The sequence below is a fragment of the Mercenaria mercenaria genome, chromosome 4 (assembly GCF_021730395.1).
Source record: "Mercenaria mercenaria strain notata chromosome 4, MADL_Memer_1, whole genome shotgun sequence".
Taxonomy (NCBI): Eukaryota; Metazoa; Mollusca; class Bivalvia; order Venerida; family Veneridae; genus Mercenaria; species Mercenaria mercenaria.
Genome location: NC_069364.1, coordinates 10,804,225 through 10,829,313, shown reverse-complemented (window position 1 = coordinate 10,829,313; position 25,089 = coordinate 10,804,225). Strand labels below are relative to the sequence as shown.

Sequence of the window (25,089 nt, the reverse complement as noted above, 5' to 3'; positions counted from 1 at the left end):
TTTGGACTTTGTACATTAGATCTCAATTTATTTATTTATTTTGTTGGGGTTAACGTCACACCGACACATTTATAGGTCATATGGCAACTTTCCAGCATTGATGGTGGAGGAAGACCCCAGGTGCCCCTCCGCATTATTTCATCACGAGCGGGAACCTGGGTAGAAACACCGTCCTCCCGTAAGCCAGCTGGATGACTTCCTCACATGAAGAATTCAACACCCTTAGCGAGGCTCGAACCCACATCGATGAGGGACAAGTGATTTGAAGTCAGCGACCTTAACCACTCAGCCATGAGGCCCAATATTAGATCTCAAGGTTGTATATGATGACCTAGATCTAAACAAACATGTCGATAGTAAGTTTTGAGTATGCGTGAGAGCTTGTGTGTGGTTGCAGGAGTGTTTTGGTGGAATTCCACCCAACATTAAGAGAAGTGGCTGAAACATCATAAAATTCGACAAATCAAGGGCCATAACTCTGCCGAGAACCATCAAATCAGAAAATGCTAACAATAAGCATAATGAAACTTGGTACTGATCATTTCTGTAAGTTGGTAGAAATCTGACTTATAATATAACAAAAATGGCTAAAACATGATAAAATTTAATTAATAGAGAGGCCTTAAGTCCACTGAGAAGCATCGAACCAGACTGCAGACGGTATGCACAATTGGGCTTGGTAATCATCAATCTTGGTATATATCCATCCAGTGGTGCCGAAGGAGAAGTGTGGACAATCTTTGTGGCATATAGACAGACAGACCCTATGTAAGTGTAAAACTGTTTTATGTGTTTATGAGAAAATGATAACTGTCCTAGTTCTAATCTTTTTTTAACAAGTTTTGTTGAAACGGAACATTTAATTCTGCTAAAATATAGCTAGCAGTACTTAACAAAAAAATATCGCCTGCAAAGTAGGTTGTTTTTGTAAATAAAGGGATTATATTTGAAAAACATTCAGTTTTCAGATATATACTAGTTGTGTACAATAGGACTGTCCATTGATTTTTTGGGTCCTATTTTTACCAAATCAAGAGGTAAAACCCAACAGGAGCTATGACAGGTGACAGTGCTCTCGGCTATTTCAATGCTTGATAGTGAATCTGAGCACATCTGAGGAAATTGGGGCTGTCACTGGAGTGTTTAATGACTCCTGACCAATGGTGGATGAAGATATTGCACAATAGCTTGAGTCTGTGTCAAAAAAATATTAAGTAATAAGAGAGATAAAGATAAAGTGTATCAAAGTACTATAAGTATAATTCTAAGTAAAAAGGGGGCATAATTCATAAAATATTGATGCAAGAGTTATGCTTCTTGTGTCATATGACATGGGTGATGATGTGGAACAACTTCTTCAAGTTTGAATCAAATGCATTTCGTAATAACTGAGATCTAGTGAAAATGCATCACAATAAATCTTAAATTCTAAGTAAATTCTTAAGTAAAAGGGGGCATAATTCATGAAATATTGGTGCCAGAGTTATGCAACTTCTGTTATATGATGTGTGTGATATGGTGGAACAACTATTTTAAGTTTGAATCATATCAATTTAGTAATATCTAAGACAGAGTGAAAGTGTATCAATCCATCTGGTAATAACAATGATAAAGAGAAATTGCATCAAAGCTTTAACGGAAGTGCGGACGCGGAAGGATGCTCACGCCAACGCCGGGTTGAGTAGGATAGCTCTCCATACTTCATACAGCCGAGCTAATAAAACATTCTGCAATATAGTTATCTATATGATGATCCATCAATGGGTCACCTTGTTGCATGGACACCTCAAAGTGTGACTTTGACCATTGAGCTAGTAGTTTCAATTTGCCCATGACACATCGCCTGATAATGGGGAACATTTTTGCCAAGAAATATAAAAGTCTCTTGACAGATGACAGTTATAGACTATAAGGGAGTGTTGGCAAACGGAAAAATAGACAGAAAAACACATCCTGTACTACCGGAACTGGTTTTCAACCAGTAGGGAACTAATAATGTTATTATAAAAGTAAGGTTTTCATCCTATTAATTTATTACACAGAACACTTTATCCAGTGATACTTTTGACAACTACATAAAGTGTAGAATGATAAGGGTCTTCATACACCAATACCATGTGTGATATCAAAATAAAATGTCAATATAATGTATTTTCAAATTCTAAGTTTTGCTCCAATATAGCGAAGTTCATGTCTTAGCCTGTCAACAGTAATAACTCCGTCATCTGAAAAAAGAAAATAACAGAATGTTTAGGATTATGAAAGTAAGACAATATACAAGTCTTGTAGGAATATCAACTAATAACCTTTACCCATGTAAGCATAAAGCCTAAATGAAACCTCTTTATGACTAAAAGGGCCACAATAGAAAACATGCCCCTTCCAGAGCTTAATTTTTAAACAAGAGGGTCATGATGACCCTTGATCGCTCACCAGAGTAATATGAGCTACATGTTTCAAAAGTCAAACTGATGATTTTTAGAAATTTTTTGGAAAATTTTCCGATGTACAAGCAGTTAACCCCTGGGGCGGGGCCAATTTTACCCCGGGGGTCATGATTTGATCAAAGTTTGTAGAAGTCTACTAGGCAGTGTTACATATTGAATATCTAAGATCTAGGCCTTCTGGTTTATTTTAAGCAAATTTATGTAGATTTCCCTATGTACAATCAAGTAACCCCTGGGGTTTGGGGGGGGTCAAGATTTGAACAAATTTTGTAGAGGTCCACTAGGCAACGCTACATGTCAAATATCTAAGTTCTAGGCCTTCTGGTTTATTTTTAGAAAATTTTGAAGATTTTTCTATGTACAATCAAGTAACCCCATGGGGCAGGGCCAATTTGACCCCAGGGGTCATGATTTGAAGAAATTTTGTAGAAGTATACTAGGCAATGCTACATGTCAAATATCTAAGACCTAGGCCTTCTGGTTTATTTTTAGAAAATTTTAAAGATTTTTCTATGTACAATCAAGTAACCCCTGGGGCTGGGTCAATTTGACCCTCGGGGGTCAAGATTTGAACAAATAATTTTGTAGAGATCCACTAGGCAATGCTACATGTCAAATATCTAAGCTCTAGGCCTTCTGGTTTATTTTGAGAAAATTTTGAAGATTTTTCTATGTACAATCAAGTAACCCCATGGGGCGGGGTCAATTTGAACCCAGGGGTCATGATTTGAACAAATTTTGTAGAAGTCTACTAGGCAATGCTACATGTCATACATCTAAGATCTAGGCCTTCTGGTTTATTTTTAGAAATATTTTGAAGATTTTCTATGTAAAATCAAGTGACCCCTGGGGCAGGGTCAATTTTGACCCCGGGGGACATGATTTGAACAAATTTTGTAGAGGTCCACTAGGCAATGCTACAGGTCAAATATCTAAGCTCAAGGCCGTCTGGTTTATTTTTAGAAAATTTTGAAGATTTTTCTATGTACAATCAAGTAATCCCATGGGGCGGGGTCAATTTGATCCCGCGGGTCACGATTTGAATAAATTTTGTTGAGGTCTACTAGGCAATGCTACATTTGAAATATCTAAGCTCTAGACCTTCTGGTTTATTTTTAGAAATTTTTTGAAGATTTTCCTATGTAAAATCAAGTGACTCCTGGGGCGGGGTCAATTTTGATCCAGGGGGTCATGATTTGAACAAATTTTGTAGAGGTCCACTAGGCAATGCTACAAGTCAAATATCTAAGCTCTAGGCCTTCTGGTTTATTTTTTTAAAGATTTTCCTATAGAAATCTATGTAAAATCAACTGACTCCTGGGGCGGGGTCAATTTTGACCCCGGGGTCATGATTTGAACAACTTTAGTAGAGGTCTAAAAGGCAATGCTATATTTTAAATATCTAAGCTCTAGGTCTTCTGGTTTTTGAGAAGAAGATTTTTTAAGATTTTCCTATGTAAAATCAAGTGACGCCTGGGGCAGGGTCATGATTTGAACAAACTTGGTAGAGGTCCACTAGGCAATGCTTCACACCAAATATCTAAGCTCTAGGGTTTCTGGTTTTTGAGCAGAAGATTTTTAAAGTTTTTCCTTTCGGTTGCCATGGCAACCATAGTTCTGCATGGAATTCAATCCTTTGATTAATTTTTGTAGAGCTTCACCCAAGGAACATTCCTGTGAAGTTTGGATGAATTTGGCCTAGCGGTTTATGAGGAGATGTCGTTTAAAGTATAAGTTTACGGACGACGGATGGTGAGTGATCAGAATAGCTCACCCTGAGCCTTTGGCTCTGGTGAGCTAAAAACTGTTGCCTGAGTTATGCACCTTGTGTCATATGATGTGGGTGATAAGGTGGAACAAATATTTTAAGTTTGAATCAAATCCATTCATTAATAACTGAGAAAGTGAAAGTGCACAAAAATTTTAACCTGAAATTCTAACTAAAAGGGGGAGATAATTCATCAAATATTTGTGCAAGAGTTATAGCTCTTGTGTCATATGATGTGAGCGATAATGCTGAACAATTTTTTTAAGTTTGAATCAAATCCATTTAGTAATAACTGGGATAGAGCGAAATGCATCAAAACTTTAAACCGAAATTCTAAGTAAAAGTGGGGGATGTCATTAAATATTTGTACAAGAGCCATGGACCTTGTGTCATATGATGTGGGAGATAATGTGGAACTACTTTCAATTTGAATCAAATCCATTTAGTAATAATTAAGATAGAGTGAAAAGCATCAAAATTTTAACCTGAAATTCACAGTAAAAAAGGGTGGATAATTCATGAAAAGTTTGAAACAAATTCATCGAGTAATTACAGAGAAAAGGGGAAACAAGAACTCTGCCAAGCGGGGCATTATACGCCTGAAAGGTTACATCAGAGGATGGGAGCAAACTTGAATGTGAAGCCCAATGGACAGGAACAACAAAGGAAAGAAATTCCAAAAAAATTCAAAGTCCACAAAAAAATCCTTACTAGGTACAGGTATGTCAAAATACACCTAAAAATTGGAGGTACCATCTCACAAACAAGAGGGCCATGATGGCCCTATATCGCTCACCTGTTATCATTGCACTTGAGGACAAGAAGGTCCTCAGAAAAAATATCTAAGTTCAAAAGACAGGAACAACAAAGGAAAGAAATCTAACCAAAAAGAAAAAAAATCTTACAAGGTACAGATATGTCAAAATACACCTAAAAATTGGAGGTACCATCCATGTTGTACCATAGAAAAGTGGTCTCGATTTTTCCCTACGGCCAATAGTAAAAAAGTTACTAAAATAAGCTATTTATATTAACGTAAAAGGGAAGTAATTAAAAGAAAATTATTGTAAGTGATCAAAAGAAGAAACTGCCAAATAAATCTGTTGACATAAATGAAATTTCAGATTAGTATCTTCATTAGTTACGGAGATATACCCATTTTAATTTGAAATAAAAGGAGGTAATTTGACATAAAATCAGTCCATAGTTATCTACTTTGATTGGCTCAGTCCAACTAATTACAACAATGAAATTTCAAATAAGTCCTATAAGTACTTACTGATATAAATCCATTTTGACTACAATCAGGGGAGGTAATCAGATATAAAATAACTCTGGAACCTACGATTGGATCTAATTTGTCATGGAATCCAAGATTTATTGTTGTTGAAGATATTTTAGAAGTTTGTATCAAATAAAACCATAAATGAAGACTCTATATAGCTGCAAAAGCTAAAATAGCCAATTTTGGACCTTTAAGGGGCCATAACTCTGGAACCCATGACGGAATCTGGCCAGTTCAAGAAAGGACCCAAGATCTTGTGGTGATACAAGTTGTGTGCAAGTTTGGTTAAAATCAAATCATAAATGAAATTGCTATTGTGCAAACAAGGTCAAAATAGCTAATTTTGGCCCTTTCAGGGGCCATAACTCTGGAACCCATTATGGGATCTGGCCGGTTCAAGAAAGGAACCAAGATCTTATGGTGATACAAGTTGTGTGCCAGTTTGGTAAAAATCAAATCATAAATAAAGCTGCTATTGTGCAGACAAGGTCAAAATAGCTGATTTTGGACCTTTCAGGGGCCATAACTCTGGAACCCATAACGGGATCTGATTAGTTCAAGAAAGGAACCGAGATCTTATGGTGATACAAGTTGTGTGCCAGTATGGTAAAAATCAAATCATAAATAAAGCTGCTATTGTGCAGACAAGGACAAAATAGCTGATTTTGGCCCTTTCAGGGGCCATAACTCTAGAACCCATAATGGGATCTGGCCAGTTCAAAAAAGGAACCAAGATCTTATGGTGATACAAGTTGTGTGCAATTTTGGTTAAAATATAATCATAAATAAAGCTGCTATTCTGCAGACAAGGTCAAAATAGCTGATTTTGGCCCTTTCAGGGGCCATAACTCTGGAACCCATAATGGGATCTGACCAGTTTAAGAAAGGAACCGAGATCTTATGGTGATACAAGTTGTGTGCCAGTTTGGTAAAAATCAAATCATAAATAAAGCTGCTATTGTGCAGACAAGGTCAAAATAGCTGATTTTGGCCCTTTCAGGGGCCATAACTCTGGAACCCATAATGGGATCTGGCCAGTTCAAGAAAGGAACCGAGATCTTATGGTGATACAAGTTGTGTGCAAGTTTGGTTAAAATAAAATCATAAATGAAACCACTATCGTGCAGACAAGAAATTGTTGACGGACGGACGCACGGACGCACGCACGGACGCACGGACTGACGACGGACGACGGACGAAGGGTGATCACAAAAGCTCACCTTGTCACTATGTGACAGGTGAGCTAAAAAAGTGGTCTTGGTTTTTCCCTATGGCCAAAAATAAAAAAGTTTCAAAATAAGTTATTTATAGTAACATAAAAGGGGAGTTATTCAAATAAAATTATTGTAAGTGAACAAAATGAGGATCTGTCAAATAACAAGAGCTGTCCGTAAGACAGCCAAGCTCGACTATTCGAAATATTGTCCCAGAAGCAGGAAAATACTACCCAAAAAGGTTAAATATCAAAAGAGTTTTAAGTTCAAAAGGGGGAATAATTTGACCAAAATGCATATCAGTTATGGGACTTGCTGCTATCAACTAGTTTTATAACCCCGAACGCACATGTGAAGTTTCAATTCAATATCTGCATTAGTTTTGGAGATAGAAACTTGCATGTAAAACTTTAACCAGAATTTTCGAAGTCCAAAAGGGGGCATAATTTGCCAAAAATACATGCCAGAGTTATGGGACTTGATCCAGTGAGGTTAGTAATTGATCATTTCAGGGAAATTGTATAGATTTGTTTCAGTAGCATACTTTATCGCAGAATGAAACATTTCTCAATTGTGTGTACAACTCTTTGACAAAAGAGGTGGAGCCAAAGCTACAGAGGTGGCACCTGGAACTAGAGCTGGAGTCAATGCACATTTAATACCAATATTTAACAAGAGCTGATGTAAGACTGCGCGCTCCAATATTCGGCGATTTGACAGTAAAATGAATTTATGTCTAAATAAGAGACCTCTACTTTAAATGGAAGATACACCAAGATGATGATGGTAAAGATATATTTTGAGTTTCAAGTCATTATCTTATATACATGTAGTACCAAAGTTATGTCCAGAAAACGAAGTTTGTCAAAAAATTTAAGTATGAAAGGGGCATAATTTGGTCCAAAATACAAATCAGAGTTATGGGGATTGTTACCACACATGCAGATGATGATGATAAAGATAAAATATTTCAAGTTATTACCTTATATTGTACTAAAGTTATATCCAGAAAGCGTAGATTGCCAAAAAACTTTAAATATGAAACTCAAAGAGGCATAATTCTGTCAAAAATACATAAGAGTTATGGGAATTGTAACCACACATGCAGATGATGATTAGGAAGAATATTTTTAATTTCAAGTCATTATCTTTTAAAGTACCAAAGATATGTCTATATAATTCCAAGTATAACAACTTTGTGACCTTGACCTTGGGTATAATTAGCCCAGTCCTGCATATACTTTGTTTGTATGCTGGACAAGGTTTATGTGAAGTTACAGTAAGATATAATAAATAGCAACAAAGATATGACAGAAAAACAAAAGTTGCCGAGAAACTTTAACCTTAAAAATAACCTAAGTATAACACCTTGGTGACCTTGACCTTGGGTACAATGGGCCCAGCCCCTGCACATACTTTGTTTGTATGCTGAACAATGTTTATGTGAACTTACAGTAAGATATAAGCAATAGTAACAAAGATATGACAGAAAAACAAAGGTTGCCGAAAAACTTTAACCTTAAAAATAACCTAAGTATAACACCTTGGTGACCTTCACCTTAAGTATAATGGACCCAGCTCCTGCACATACTTTGATTGTATGCATGACAATGTTTATGTGAAGTTACAGTAAGATATAAGCAATAGTAACAAAGAAAAACATATGTTGCCGAAAAACTTTAACCAAGAAAGCTCACGCAGATGCCAGGGCCAGTAGAATAGCACCCCTATTCTCCGAATTTGACCTTAAAAGGAGCTTAAGGTGGAATGCGCTTAATTTGGAGTAATTGGGTTTCGTTTCGAAATTTTGATTAATATAAAATTCAGCATATTCCTCATAGACTGCGTATTTTACTTTTTTTGATATTTCTGTAACTTTTTCCCCTGCAAACCTTCAAAAACGACAATTGACGTCCATTTTTGATGAACCGCTATTTCATGTCCATTAGACGATTTTTGTAAATCGTTCTGTTCATTCTAAAGAAATCGATTTGCTTGCTACTCATCACATTTTCATTTAAAAATGTCTTTAAAATGATGTATAATTTATGGAGATCATTTTAACGTTAAAGTCGATATTTACGTTAAAGTGAGCGACAAATATGACGTTGAGTTTCGAATAAAAATTTTGCTAGATAGAATCTGACAAAAAATTAACATAATGATGAAAATTTGGTTTTCTATGGATTGAAGGAATAAAATTATTGGGTCAATGAATTCATTTTCGCGTAAAATTACATTATGCTACCCCTACCCCCAAATCACAAGATGGCGCAATTGAGTATTTTTTCCAGTATCTCTTCTTTACTTCCATAAATCTACTATTTTATTTTTCTTAGTACAATTAAATCAAAATACTCTTTAAAACTCTGCTACCTTCGACAAAATCATTTCAGTGTAGAACTCAGATTTTAATGTTTAGATTATATTGCGACAAAATCGACACTGCATTACCATTGTCCTGAATTACATTACTCTACCACAATCCCAGATAATGTGCAATGATTTCATTCAACATTAAAATTGAAATGATTCATTTCGCAAGTTAATGGTAATACAAGAACAGTCCTGTATCGATGCACTTTACAAAAATCAATAAGAAAATGACAGAATATATTTAAAATCTTTTATTTGAATTATCTCAACCTTTTAATTTTAACAATTACCTGTACAGAATTCCATCACAGGCCGCAATTTCCGTGACGTATAATCTGAGCGAAAAACTGGATACATAAAGAAACGAAATTTTCTGCATGTAATAGCATAGAGACAAACAAATAGAATACAACTTTAGAAAATTAAAAAAAAACCTATTAAAGGTAACTTATATCATCATGTTTGAATAAACTTTATTAACTTATTTAACTTAACTACAAACTTTACGTTTGGGAAATATTCCGATTGTTTGGAGAGTAGTCGGACACCCCGATTTCAAATAAAGTGCATCCTCTGTGAATACCCGCGGGGAAACAGAGTATATTTGTTTTACAGATGTTGTTGCTCTGAAAAGGTTAATTTATTAAGTAGAAACACCATCCTTTGCAAAGAGGTTTTAGCTCTCCAGATATGTGTGTAAGGAAGGTTATCCTTGTATTCATTGACACGTAATAGAAACATATTCCATATAATACTCTTTTTCCTAACAGTAGAAACCTATCAAACACCACAAATATGAGTAAACATTCTGCTAAAACTGTTAAATATTCCACGAAATAAAAAAAAATGTTTGTTTTGGGTTTAGCGCTGTTTTCTATGTTACGGTGGGAAGTTAACCTAGCCAGTGTTCCTGGATTCTGTATGCTTAACAAGTAACTTCCAACTTCATCACATAAATCAGAGTTGGAGGACGAATGATTTCGGACACGTGGCTCTTATCAAGTTATCATGCCCTACCCTGGGATCGAACTTGCGATTCATAGGTCTGCGTTCTTTCTATTAAGCTCACGGGTGGGGTAAAAGACAGAAAGAAAATAGCGGTTGTGACTCAGAGACTCTTTGTAATTCAACAGCGGTTGATTAAACATGTGTAATTCTATGTTGCCATTATCTATATGTGCCACTCAAGAATCGTTACTTCGTACGGAGGACTGGAGGCTCAAACTTGCAACCCCTTGTTTCGTATTTACGAGATATTAGGGTTTGTACGGGCACGTGTACATGTGTAAGGTTTCACTTTTTATTTTAATAAGAATCTTAGGTGGCAAAATTCAGAATGTAACAATTTTCAACATTCATTGAAAGTTGATAAGGATACGCTAACGCGTATATGTGACCTAGGGATAGTATCTCTTACATCATGATTACAGAAAATTATAGAAGTTATGATTTATTTCAAATAGCGCCTGTGGTATAAAATATCAAAAGAATGAAAAATAAACTTTGACCTTTAAAACCGAATTCTGCCGTCAATATATATGAACATTGTTCAATAAACGCTTGATGCCCCCGGTGGCATCCTTGTCGTTACAAAGCAACATAAGTCCAAAACAAGGTCAAGGTTAAACTGAGGTCAGGTGATGTTTGAAGATGAGGAATGGTCACAGGTTACATCTGTATTAGTATCAATTCATTCTTGTAAGTGGTATTAATGCTAGACGAAACGGTCCCATTTGGTTAACCAAGAGATGGCCCATATAAAGCAACCTAAGTCCAAAATGAGGTCAAGGTCAAGGTCAAACTGAGGTCAGGTGATGTTTGAAGATGAGGAATGGTCACAGATTACATCTGTATTAGTATCAATTCATTCTTGTAAGCGGTATTGATGCTAGACGAAACTGTCCCATTGGTTAACCAAGAGATGGCCCATATAAAGCAACCTAAGTCCAAAATGAGGTCAAGGTCAAGGTCAAACTGAGGTCAGGTGATGTCTGAAGATGACGAATGGTCACAGGTTACATCTGCATTAGTATCAAGTCATTCTAGTAAGGGGTATTGATGCTAGACGAAACGGTCCCATTTGGTTAACCTCGTACGGACGGACGAACGGACGTTCTCACGAAACGGTATTTATGTGACACCCCCATTGTTCTCTCTATTGTTCTATCAGTCACATAAAAAGAAAAAGGTCACATAAACAGAACGGAATGAATGACATCAAAGAGAAAGTACCGTTATGAAGTTACTTAACCATCATTTCGCGGGCACGGATGAACGGACGGACCGACAGGACGATCACTATATGCCTCCCGCATCAGTAGATGCCGGGGGCATAAAAACAAGATTCAAACAACATTTACTCCCATGGCAGGGCGGCTAAGTCAATAGTCATACGTCTGAAATAACAAACTTTAAAATATTTGAACTTGTATAATATTGAACTATGATATTTTACAATTATGTTTCAAGTGTGAAAACTCCAAACTATATACTAGTATACATAGTATACAATTGAATATGCTATTATTTTTCATTTTACCATTTTACCAGTGTATTACAACAGAAAACTTGTTTATTGGTATTTTGAATAAGAAAAAGATGAAAAAATAATCATTATTATAAAGAAATATATTTAAAGTGATTTTAAAAAATAACATGATCAGTATGTTACGCAAAGTTGTCGCATTGGCGTATCACTATGTAAAAAATTCTGCATTGAAACCATTTCGCACCGGTCGCCAGTTTTACAGTTATAAAGACCTCTTTTGAAAAGAAAACCCTCTTTCTCACGTACCAAGATTTGTTTCACGTCTGTTGTGAGCCTCTGATGAATGAGAGTGTAAAATACTAAGATTTGAAAAAAGATATATCAGAAAAACACGTAAACTAAGCTATGTTGTGACTTGGGTGAAGGGGTAGGGGTAGCGTAATGAAATTTTACGCGAAAATGAATTCGATGACCCCATAATTTTATTCCATAAATCGATAGAAAATAAAATTTTCATCATTATGTTAGTTTTTTGTCAAATTCTATCGTTTGGGTTTTACATGAGACAAGATTAAAGCAAAATTTTTATTCGAAACTCAACGTCATATTTGTCGCTCTGACGTCACTTTAACGTAAATATCAATTTTAACATTAAAATGATCTCCATAAATTATACACCATTTTAAAGACATTTTTAAATGAAAATGTGATGAGAAGCAAGCAAATCGATTTCTTTAGAATGAACAGAACGATTTACAAAAATCGTCTGATGGACGTGAAATCGCGGTTCATCAAAAATGGACGTCAATTGTCGTTTTTAAGCTCTGCAGGAAAAAAAGTTACAGAAATATCAAAAAAGTAAAATAAGCAGTCTATGATGAATATGCTGAATTTTATATTAATCAAAATTTCGGAACAAAACCCAATAACTCCAAATTAGGTGCATTCCACCTTAAACAATCCTTCATTCGCAACAAATGTGTGAAGAAGCCCTTTAACAATTCTTCATGTGCAACAAATATGTGAAAAACAGCTTTATCAATTCTTCACTAGCAACACAATCATATGTGAAGAAGAGCTTAAACAGTTCTCACTAGCAACAGATATGTGAAGAAGAGCTTTACAAGTTGCAACATTGCTATGTGAAGAACAGTATGAACAATTATACTGGGGGTGTGTTTGATTTTCATAAACTGTCACAGGTGCATTATAATTACAAAGTCAGTGCCCAAGATATATTTATATTTGGTCAACTTTCGATATATAGTGTGTGTTTCTTAATATGTAATTATGCATCTGCAACAGTTGAAAAAAGAATAGCATTTGACCATACATGAACACAGTAGATCGATTCAAAGGTACACAGGTATTGATATGACAAATGCATCACAGCCACAAACACAGAACAAAAATGAGGTTTGAATGAGGAGAAAATTTGGTGATTACCTGAGCTTTACCAAGTTATACCTGTAAAATTCAGGTGATTTGGCCTTATCATTTTTCTAAAACAAGAGGGTCATTGACCCTAAAACGCTCACCTGTGTACAAGTCTTCAGTGTGTTTGTATAACATAATGGTACAAGTACAGAGTTATGTTTCTTCTATGTCTCTAGAGAATTTTTTTTTTAAAGTCTGATAGATGAACACCTATTTTTAACCACAATGAACTGGAACCATTTGAACAACTTCTAAAAGAGAGCTACCCAGAGATAATTTGTGTCAAGTTTTATCAAAATCCATTCAGTGGTTTTTGTTATTTAAAGAAATTGTTGATGAAAAGTGACCATGCCCTCTGGCAGCCTATTTTTGACGAATCAGAAAAATTTGAACACTATTTGTAGAAGGACAAATTAATAGATTTATACAAGAAGATTTTCTGAGTTTCTACTACATACATATAAGGAAAAGTAACCACACACCCTGGCGGCCATGCTTTTTGATCGGAATAATTTGAACAATCTTGGTAGAAGGTCACACAAGTACCATTTGTGTAAAATTATTTTAAAATTGGGCTAGCAGTTCAAACAAAGAAGATTTTTAAGGTTTCCACTATATACATATAGTAATACAAATAATTTGAACAGTCTTGGTAGAGGGTCACAAAAGAATCATTTGTGTAAATTATTCTAAAATCGTGCTAGCAGTTTCAAACAAGATTTTTTAAATTTCCACTATATACATATATGGAAAAGTGACCATGCCCCCTAGCAGCCATGTTTTTTGACGAATTGGTATATTTTGAACAATCTTGGTAGAGGGTGACCTAAGGACCATTAATGTGAAATTATTTTAAAATCAGACCATTGGTTAAGGAGAAGATGTCGTTTGAAGATTTTTCTATTTTTAGCTCTGGTAGCCCCTATGTGAAACTAAGCGGAACTGTTTGAAGAAGTTTGGTAGAGGGCCATCCAAGGAACATCCACACTAAGTTTCATCAAAATCCATTCAGTGGTTTTGGAGATGTAGTTTAAACACAATTGTTGACAACGGAAGGACTGACAAGACGGACGCACACACGATGGACGACGGACACAGCGGGATCACAGTAGCTCACCATGAGCACTTTGTGCTCAGGTGAGCTAAAAAAATTTTTTTTAAATATTACCTATAACTAACAAAAGGTACATACAAGAATTCATCCATGACATAAATGTATAACACTACAAAAATACAACTTTAATAAAAGTTGCTTCAGTAACTACTATGAAACCATTTATATTTGTGGGGGACTTATTTTAATTTGTAGATTTTGTGCTTGAGTTAATACTTGAAATTGAATCCACACAAACAAGTAAAATTACAAACTATTTTATGGTCAAAAGCTAACATCTAAAAATTCATATCCCTATAAAATTGCTGTTTTGACCCACGAAATTTTATGCCCACGAAATTAAATGGTTTCACAGTATCTAGTTGCTTTTTTTTTTTTTTTTTTTAATTCATGTATGTAGATACATATTTACATATAGTGTGGGAAACACTTTCAAAAAAAGCTCTTTTTATTCTCTAAAGAACCTCTTTTGAAACCATGTATATCAAGCTAAAATAAATACCTTAAATGCATTTAACAAAGTGTAAATGGCACAGTTACATAAACCTTGATTTGTTTTGTTTTGGGTTTATCACCATTTTTCAACAGTATTTCAGTTATGTAACAGCTGGCAGTTAACCTGTGTTCCTGTAACTGCAAACTTACCCACATGAATCAGAGGCAGAGGACAATTGATTTCAGACACAATGTCTTAAAAAATCGTCACGGAGAACATACTCCTCGCCCGTGGATCAAACTCAGGACCCCAAAGATTCATAGATCTACACTCTCCCTATTGAGCTAAGCGGGCAGGTGCACACAAACCTCGAGTTCAGCTGAACACTCAAAGGCAGGGTAGGTTGTCACCCAATTACTCTCACATATAAGGTAGCTGAGCAGTCAGAATTGGCTCTACCCTGCTCATTCTGCATGACCACTGAAAGCCAGAACCCAGTCAACCCTGTCTCAGAAGAGTTCAGCTCTTCTATGAGATAGGTATGATTAGTAGTTACTAGAGTTAATTTGACCTCCTCACTCAAAGGAACTCACCTGTAGGTCTTACTCTCTGCGAAGAAGGGTTCACATGGATTCTTGTAGGCCTCCCAGCAGGAGTGTTACCAGGTTGGTGGGACTGGTCAGTTGCCTCAACATGAAACTCAGGTTGAATCCTTAGTGACACAGATCTCCTGTCTGGAGGAGACCTCCTCTGCTGTCGAGAAACTGCCTCCTCTATTTCATCATTTACAAGTGATGGCCCTTCAGTCTGACTGCTGACATTTTGAGAATCGCATGTTTCTTGTATCCCAGAAGATTCCTGGCTTCTGTGTGGACCAAACAGAATTTCCTCTGGAGCCAAGGAAAACCTAAATCCTGAATAAAAGTAAACAATGCAATCATAATGTTAAATTTGCAGCAAAAAAATCATTGTATTTGTATGAAAAACAACTTTTGACCTATGATACTTCTAATTGCAAAGCCAGTGCAGGGTTTACTTCTCAAACCAAGTTTGCTATCATTCTATTGATCTTCTTATCTACTCCACAACTTTTCTAACTCTACACCTAGTTTTTTTTGTTTTGGTTTGCCAAATTTTGACAGATTTTAATGAAGACTGGACAAATTGTTTAATTTAGAAATAATATATCTCATTTAGTGATTTGTCGCTGAATAAAGAATTGTTTGGAGTTCAGATGCGAAGGAATTATATCATGAGGGCGCAGCCCGAGTGATATAATAATACCCATCTGAATGACTAATACCCATCTGAATGACAAACAATGATTTTATTCAAGCGCAAATCACTAAATGAGATATATTATTTCGATTCTAACATGTTACAAAGGATTTTAAAGTACATCCTTGAAGACAGTCATTAAATATTTGCCAGTTTTCAATTGACTTCTTTTCCAGCACGCCGCTATGCCGTTTGATGCTATGACGTAATAATTGTGACATCAGAAAACTGAATCGTTGTATAATAATTCACTGTTTTCAGCCTTCTTTGTTTAACAGGAAAATGAATCGGATCATGTTAGAATAATTATTTTATTACGATAAAACATAGCAAAGATAATTATCTGAAGCAATTACAATGGTTACAAAATTAAGTCGCATTTAATTTATCAGTAAATCATATTTAGTACAAATAGTCAGGTTTCCATTTAACAGCCATTGGCTCATTAAAAAACCTTCAGTGATGCAAAGATTTTGTAGACAAGAAATTCTGCCACAAAGAGGCATTTGAGAAGTTACTTTGGCTCCCAGTAATAATGATGGGCAAAACTGTAATAAGATTTGAATTGAGTCTTAGAAAATGCATTTATTTAGAGGACTGAGTGAACAAAAATAATTATATGAACTTTTACTATATTTGGAATATCTGTCAAGTTTTTCAAGGCAGTACAATGTATAATTACACAATGTCTACCAAATACAGTATTGCATTTTAAATTTTAACAACTACAACATTCCTAATTAAACTTGCTACAATTAATTAGCAGTAACACCTGGCTGAGACTGGTACATATACATGCATAATTCGTCTGTACAAATAAAACCATCTACAATCCTTTTTTAAAAGGGGACTGACTATTTGAGTTTTCCTTTATATATTATATGGGCTGTTTTTAACAAAGACGTAACAAGAGCGCCGCCAAGCGGGGCAATATACGCCCGAAGTGTTACATCAGAGGATGGGAGCAAAATTTAAAGAACTTGACTGCTGAAGCCCAAAGGACAGGAACGACAAAAAAGAAGAAATTCCAAAAAAAATTATTTCTAAGTCCACAAAAAAATTCTTACCAGGTAAAGTTATGTCAAAATACATCTTAAAATTGGATGTACCATCCATGTTGTACCACAGAAAGTGGTCTCGGTTTTTCCCTACTGCCAATAATAAAAAAGTTTCAAAATAAGCTATTTATAGTAACAAAAAAGGGAAGTAATTAAAAAAAAAATTATTGTAAGAGAACAAAAAGGGATCTGCCAAATAAAAACAAGAGCACTGCAATGCAGAGCAATATACACAAAGCAAAGTCATATATGACCTTTGACACCTAAGTGTGACCTTGACCTTGAAGCAAGTCATCCAAAACATGCGCTCTGCATGTCATCCCAGTGTGGTGAACATTTGTGCCAAGTTTCTATGAATCATTCAAGCAGTTCAACAGTTACAGAGTGGACACAAAACACATTCATATGACCTTTCACTCCTAAGTGTGACCTTGACCTTGAAGCTAGTCATCCGAAACAAGCGCTCTGCACATCGTCTCGGTGTGGTGAACATTTATGCCAAGTTTCTTTGAAATCCTTCAAGCAGTTCAAGAGTTACAGAGCGGACACGAAAGACACTCATATGACCTTTGACCCCTAAGTGTGACCTTGACCTTGGAATGACACATCCAAAACATGCGCTCTGCACGTCGTCTTGGTGTAGTGAACATTTGTGTCAAGTTTCTTTGAAATCCTTCAAGGGGTTCAAGAGTTACAGACCGGACACGAAATTGCTAACGGACGGACGGACAGACAGACACCGGGACCATAACATAATACGTCCCTTCGGGCGTATAAAAAATGGTACTAGTAGCCTCCTTGCATTGTGCTCAGCATTAGGAGGATAGTACTGGGACTGATCAGCCCGGTGTCAGTATGTGACTGGGTGGGATATCATGCCACGTGTCTATGGCCTGATACTCCAGTGAGGCAGCACTATAAAGTTGGGCATTGTGCTCATTGCTACAATTTAATAGACACCGTCCTTCATATGACTGAAAAATTGTTGAAAAAGACATTAAACCCAAACACACATACACATAAAAGATAGAAGTTGTGTGAACTACTAATCTTACTTTCATTGTAACTTCTGTTTTGTTCCCCATGCAGATGAAGATCAGGCTGCTGGGGCTAAAATATGCGAAAAACAAAACTGTTAAAAAAATCAAGTGAAGTCAAGTAACACATGTCATATATCGATAGAAACAAGAGCTCGTCGAACACGAAATGCCCCCCTTGATGCATTCAGTAATTGCACAAGGAACAGAAATTATATGCTCACTGTAAACAAAAGTTCTACCATTCTGGTTTAATCTGACCTTGACCTTTAACCTATTAACCTAACAAGAGATTACAGAGTGATCTTGGCGCCATCCACTGAGCCATCTTTTAATGTTCCAAATTTCAAGACTAGCTCAAGGTCAAAATCAAGGTCAAATTTCATTTTGGTACAAAACAATGTGTGTGGTCCAAATTTGAAAGCTGTGGCTTGAGAAATGTGAAAGCAGGTCACTAGATCAATTTCAAGGTCAAAGTTCATTTCGGTAGACAGAACTATGCATGTGCTTCAAATTTGGAGGCTGTAGCTTGAGAAATGTGAAAGTACATAATAGGTAAAAATCAATGTCAAATTTCAATTCAGAACACAAAAATATGCATGCGGTCCAAATTTGAAGCCTGTAGCTTCAGAAATGTGAAAGTAGGTCACTAGGTCAATCTCAAGATCAAAGTTCATTTCAGTACACAAAACTATGCTTGTGGTTCAAATTTGAAGGCTGTAGCTTGAGAAATGTGAAAGTAGGTCACTAGGTCAAAATCAAGGTCAAATTTTATTTTTGAACAAAAAACTATGCATGTGGTCCAAATTTGAAGCCTGTACCTTCAAAATGTGAAAGTAGGTCACTAGGTCAATAACAAGGTCAAAGTTTTTTTCGGTACACAAACCTATGCATGTGGTCCAAATTTGAAGGCTGTAGCTACAGAAATGTGAAAGTAGGTCACTAGGTCAAGATCAAGGTCAACTCATGTCAAGGTTCATCTTGCCATTCAAAACTATACATGTGGTCCAAATTTGAATGATGTAAGTTATGGACATGAAGATTCTAAGTTTTTCCCTATATAAGTCTATATGAACCATATGACCCCTGGGGCGGAGCCATATTTGACCCTAGAGGGATAATTTGAACAAACTTGGTAGAGAACCACTAAATGATGCTACAGTACAAAATATCAAAGCCATAGTCTTTGTGGTTTGGACAAGAAGATTTTCAAAGTTTTTCCCTATATAAGTCTATGTAAACCATGTGACCCCCCAGGGCGGAGCCATATTTGACCCTTGGGGAATAATTTGAACAATCTTAGTAGAGGACCACTAGATGATGTCATATACAAATTATCAAAGCCCTAGGCCCTGTGGTTTTGGACAAGAGGTTTTTCAAAGTTTTTTCCTATATAAGTCTATATAAACCATGTGACCCCCGAGGTGGGGCTGTATTTGACTCCAGGGAAATAATTCGAACAACCTTAGTAGAGGACCACTAGATTTTGCTACATACCAAATATCAAAGCCCCAGGCCCTATGGTTTTGGACAAGAAGATCAGAAACCGTTTAACTGTTCCTGGCCAATGTGACCTTGACCTTTGACCTAATGATCTCAAAATCTATACGGGTCATCTGCTGGTCAAGGCCAACCTAACTATCAATTTTCCTGACACTAGACCCAAGCGTTCTTGAGTTATTGCCTGAAAACCATTTTACTGTTCCTGGTCACTGTGACCTTGACCTTTGACATACTGACCTCAAAATCAATAGGGGTCATCTGCTGGTCATGACCAACCTCCCTATCTATTTTCGTGACCCTAGACCTAAGCGCTCTTGAGTTATCATCCGGAAACCATTTTACTGTTCAGGGTCACTGTGACCTTGACATTTAACATACTGACCTCAAAATCAATAGGGGTCATCTGCTGGTCATTACCAACCTCCCTATCAACTTTCATGGTCCTAAGCCCAAGTGTTCTTGAGTTATCATCCGGAAACCGTTTTACTATTCAGGGTCACTGTGACCTTGACCTTTGACATACAGACCTCAAAATCAATAGGGGTCATCTGCTGGTGATGACCAACCTACCTATCAACTTTCATGATCCTAGGCCCAAGCGTTCTTGAGTTATCATCCGGAAACGGATTGGTCTACATTCCGACCGACCGACCGACATCTGCAAAACAATATACCCCTCCTTCTTCGAAGGGGGGCATAATAAAAAAACATCCAGCAAAGATTTAAGAGCTTGGGAGTAATGTTCTAGTGGGGAAACTGTTGTTCCCCCAACCCAGATGTTGCAGGTTCAAACCCAGTGAAGTGGCAATCTATTCTCCATATTTATAACAAGAGCACTATCTGCAGGTGCCAATGCTCCTCTGTGAGTGCTTGACCTACAGCAACATTCAAGAAAAGAGTTATGGTTCTTGACCTTCATACTCAGCCTATGAAGTTTGACAGTGGTAAGACAAATGGTTTTCTAGCCACTGAAAAGAAACCAAATTTTCAGCCTACAGGCCTTCTACCTAATGACTTTAGAAATGTTGGGTCTTCTAGTTACCACTGACTATCATTCTATGAAGTCTGACAGCCTAGGACCAGTTAATGATTTAAATAGTTTTCAGTTTAATAAAATGTTCTCCAGTCATTGATTAGAAACTAATCTGAGTCTCAAGGTCAATGTGATCATGAACTTTGACCCTAAAACAAAACGTGCTATCCACTGACTACAGGTAATCATTCAATCAAGTTTCAGGCACTCTCCAGTTATTGTCGGAAACTAGTGTACTGACAGACATACTAACATGAGCAAAACAACATACCCTCTCTTTTTTTAAAAGTAGGTATGATAAATCAAGATCACTGAGTCCTGAAACATAATGTATTGATCACATTCTCTAAAATAAGTTAACAACTTCTAATAAATTTGCAATTTTGAACAAAATGCTTTCTTATTATTTGACCATATGACTTGTTTAGACTGCAGTTCTTAATCAATTTGAATGAGCACTATTTGCAAAACCTGAATAAACAAAAAAGTTATCCTCATTTTAGAAGCTTTAGATTTATACATATAACAAGAGCTCTGCAATGCAAGGCAATATATGCCCGAAGTTCTAGATTAGAGGAGGGGGAAGTAAAATTTTTTTTTTTTGAGTGTGTGTGTGTTGCAGTGGGGATGTAAATTGGTGGTGGATGGGTGACTTTTTTTCGTGGGTGGGGGGTGGGGATCAAGCTCATGACCCTGCAATCCATACTCTCCTGACTGAGCTAAGTAGGCAGGCAATAACTTGAATGGTTATTAAGTTATGCTCTTGACACAAAATATGACCGACATATTTGACAAGTTGTGAAATTTACCTTTAACCTTTAGGCTCTGGCGGCGATTGGTTTTGCCTTTGCGACCAGTGCAGACCAAGATCAGCCTGCACATCCATGCAGTCTGATCATGGTCTGCACTGTTCACTATTCAGTCAATAAATTTTCAGTGAACACCCCTTCGAATAATAAATGGTACTGACCAAATTGAAAAAAGTCCATTTTAGAAATTTAGCAGGCTAAAGGTTAACCTACAGGCCTGGCTCATGCGTTCTGCACATCGTCTCATTACCACCTACCTATATTCCCAGATTGAAGTCAATACCGTGAATGGTTACTTCAAAAGTTATGCTCTAAACACAAAATATGAAGGACATAATATATGACCTTTGAGCTTCATTGGTGACTTCAACCTATAACATAGCAACTTGGTTCATGTGTTTTGCACATTGTCTCATTACCATTTACCAATATGCAAAGTTTACAGTCAATACCTTGAATGGGTACAGAGTTATGCTACTGACAAGAAATATGATGAACAGACGGACAGAGGCTCACACAATCACATAATACTTGCACTTATTTCAAAACGGGCAAGTTTTATCAAAATACAACTGTGTACTACTATTCTAATTAGATGTTTATAACTTAATCTCAATCGTTTGATTGAAGATGTGTTACAAAATGTAATGTCATTGTTTATTCAGTTTCAATAGCCAAAACGACATGTAGAAAAGTCTTAAATTAGTACAGAAAAACTTTTTCAAGAAATTACACTATTTTTTATGATGATCTTACATTAGAAAGATTAGCATTTGTCTCACAAATTTTATGTTGTAAATTAACAATTCTTATTTTTAGCCATTATATAAGCTGTGGTAACATACACTTGCTATATGTTTTGTTAGCTCTTCAGTGCATAATTATGTGGGTTTTTTTTGTTAATCTATGGCTTATCTTATCCTGATGATTCTTCCTAGACAGTCAATGTTGTTGCTTGGTCATCAATCGACCATTTCTAAATAGAAAAACACTATGATATATCATGCTTCCAAGGTATTTACAAAATCAATTACATTTGCAATTGTTCTTTTTATTGTCCCTGTCACTGTCAAATAAGTTTGGTAGATACAGCATCAACTCTTCACCGGAGTCCAAAATTTGTGTAACCACTTAAGGCATTGGCTTAGAGCGAAACTGGTCTATTATCTGTATATAAAAATAAAAGCAGACAGACCAGTTTTGCTCTAAGCCCTCAATTTGAGTCTGATGTAAAGACAATACAAAGACTTACCATTTAAGGTATCATACCTATTAAATAGACTAAGGAGGCTTTTACCTTTGTTGAAGGTAATAAATCACCTAACTATCATGAGTTAAGGAGGTAGTATACCTTGACATTTGTATGTGCTCATGCCAAACGGGAAACTAATAAGGATTTACAACAAATTGTTTAATACCGGTACAAACCAAATGTCTTTGCACATTGTATTCTTCAAAAACAGATTCATTAATTAGTCTCTGATGTGATGCTTAATGGTTAAATAATGCTGAAAAATGCTGAAAAACATTGTTGTGTTAAAATGACATACTGGACATTATAGCATTACGTGTCTGTTACCGTGCAAAATTAATACTATAGCTTTTGTCTTGAAAGTACGTAATTCTGAGTATCTTTTTACTTGAGATATTTTTAATAATCCACTTTAGCATACTTAAATACGAAATGGTATCTTAAATTAAACTAATGTTACCATGGAAACAGACCCTGTGACCTATAAATTCAAATGAAAATTTCAAAGTCATTGTGACTGACAGCAGTCTATTTAAGGAACATTATCCATGAGAATTAAAAATGCAAGACTTGAAGTACATGTACAATGATTTTTCCATAAAAACGTCAGATGAAGCGTTAATGTACTGATGTAAGAATTTTAAGCTTTGATGTGTTTAAAAAATGCAAATGAAATGAACATATTTACTTACTTTACAAATAAATATGTTTTAAATCCACACTAAACGAGAAATATATATCTATTTAAGGAGGTAGGTGACCTTGTTACAAGGGTAAATTCAAGTTAGTTTAACCACAGCATTTGTTTGTATTTCGTGTAATATGAAGTTTTACCTGCTACAATCTCAATTTCGTTTGTCTCTGTCCCTTCAAATTCAATTTTTATCCAGGTTTGAAGAACATGACCCTCTAAAGGTATTTCATATTGAAAGAAGAAGGAAAATACGGATATTTAACACTTTTCAGTGTATTTTAGTTTCATTGATATCCGTAGAAGTCTGCATAATTGATAATTTTACTAGTATGCACGTTAGCTTTCTAATATAAGCTTTAAATGTATATGTCGCGGGGCTCGTGTTTCCATGGTAACGCATTTTCTCTCATTTTTAAACAATTATGTATAAAAATAGGGGTTTTCGACGGCTTAAGTGGCATTCTGTTAATGACCAACATGGAATAATTGGGAAATATTATAAGCAAAATACCAAGCACTTTACATGGAACCCTATTTTTCATAAAGTTTACAGTAACCATGGCAACAGAGATGTTTAAAATAGCTTATATCTTGCTTTTTGTCGTAATTTCATATGAAAAATATTGAATAAGATTATCTTTCTAGTTAATGTAGCTTTAAAACATATTATTTTTAACGTAAGTTATATTTTCTTGTTATTTGAATTGATTCAAACAAATTTCACAGCTTAGAATACATACGGCAGTACCCCTCGTCTGGCATTTTTCATGGAAAAATCGTTCAGCATGCTGCTATTATTCTCATGGATATTGTTGAAATGAAAATAAAAAGCCGAAGCTGTGTTTCTTAAATAGACCAGTGTCAACGCTTTTGAATTTTACATTTAGATACATAGGTCACGGGCTTCGTTTCCATGGTAACATCAATTAAATTCAAGAAACCACATTTTTTTACTGAAATTTGAACAATTTTATATCTTAGTTTTAGTATATAAGTAACAAATTATCAACGGAACCTGAAAAATAGGTATTACAAATCAAACTGCTAGATTTTTTATTTGAAAATGGCCGTTACAAGTAACCTTTCATCCAACTATATTCCAAATAACATTGGTTACCATCATCCATTTTCTTACAATCCGCATAACGTTTCAATATAACTACACAAAAGAAGCAAAATATTGATGATTATTCAGAGCAAAAAATTCATAACAAATATTTCAGCAAATATTGGTTATTTGAAAATAGTTAAAATAAAGAAAATGCACAGAATTACGTACTTTCAAGATAAAAGCTATTACTTTTGCGCGGTAACTGACACGTAACGTCATGACGTCAGTGACGTCATTTTAAGGCAACATTGTTTTGAAGCGTTTCTGCGGCAATTGATTCATTATTTCTGCATTATTAAACCATAAAGTATCAGATCGGAGGCAGGTACATGATTTGTTTTCAGGAGAATGAATATACAAACACATTTAATTTGTCGTAAACGTCGTCGTAAATCGTCACGTTAGCTTCCGGTTGGACATGCGCACATACAAATATGAAGGTAACCTACCCCCTTAATAAATTTCTATGATATTACCATAAAAATCAAGATATAAGATATTCTAAACATCTCCATTGTCACGGTTACTTTAAACATTAAGATAAACAGGGTACCATGTAAAGTGTTTGATATTCTGCTAATAACATAACAATTACATTCTGGTATAGGCATAAAGAGAATGGCACTGGAGCCGTCAAAAAATCTGTTATCGTACATGGTTGCTTAAAAATGAAATAAAACGCATTACCATGGAAACATGAGTCCCCCACAGCATATACATTTTAAGTTTATATTAGAAAGCTAAAATGC

The 25,089-nt window shown here is 35.6% G+C and overlaps 1 protein-coding gene across 6 annotated transcripts in view; it reads right to left on the bottom strand.

Moving 5' to 3' along the window:
- LOC123550967 (dentin sialophosphoprotein-like) overlaps positions 1-25,089 on the bottom strand; it is a 190,755-nt gene that overhangs the window by 122,582 nt on the left and 43,084 nt on the right. For 3 of the 6 annotated variants that reach the window (XR_008370487.1, XM_053540384.1, XM_053540387.1), the window contains 2 exons: positions 17,957-18,011; positions 15,159-15,479 (listed from right to left, as the gene is read on the bottom strand). The exons of the other annotated variants lie outside the window; for them this stretch is intronic. Coding sequence is in view for 2 of the 3 variants with exons in the window: in XM_053540384.1 (XP_053396359.1) it covers positions 15,159-15,479; positions 17,957-18,011 (376 nt within the window). In the remaining variant the exon portion in view is untranslated. The remainder of the gene's footprint in view (positions 1-15,158; positions 15,480-17,956; positions 18,012-25,089) is intronic. 6 annotated transcript variants of the gene reach the window in all.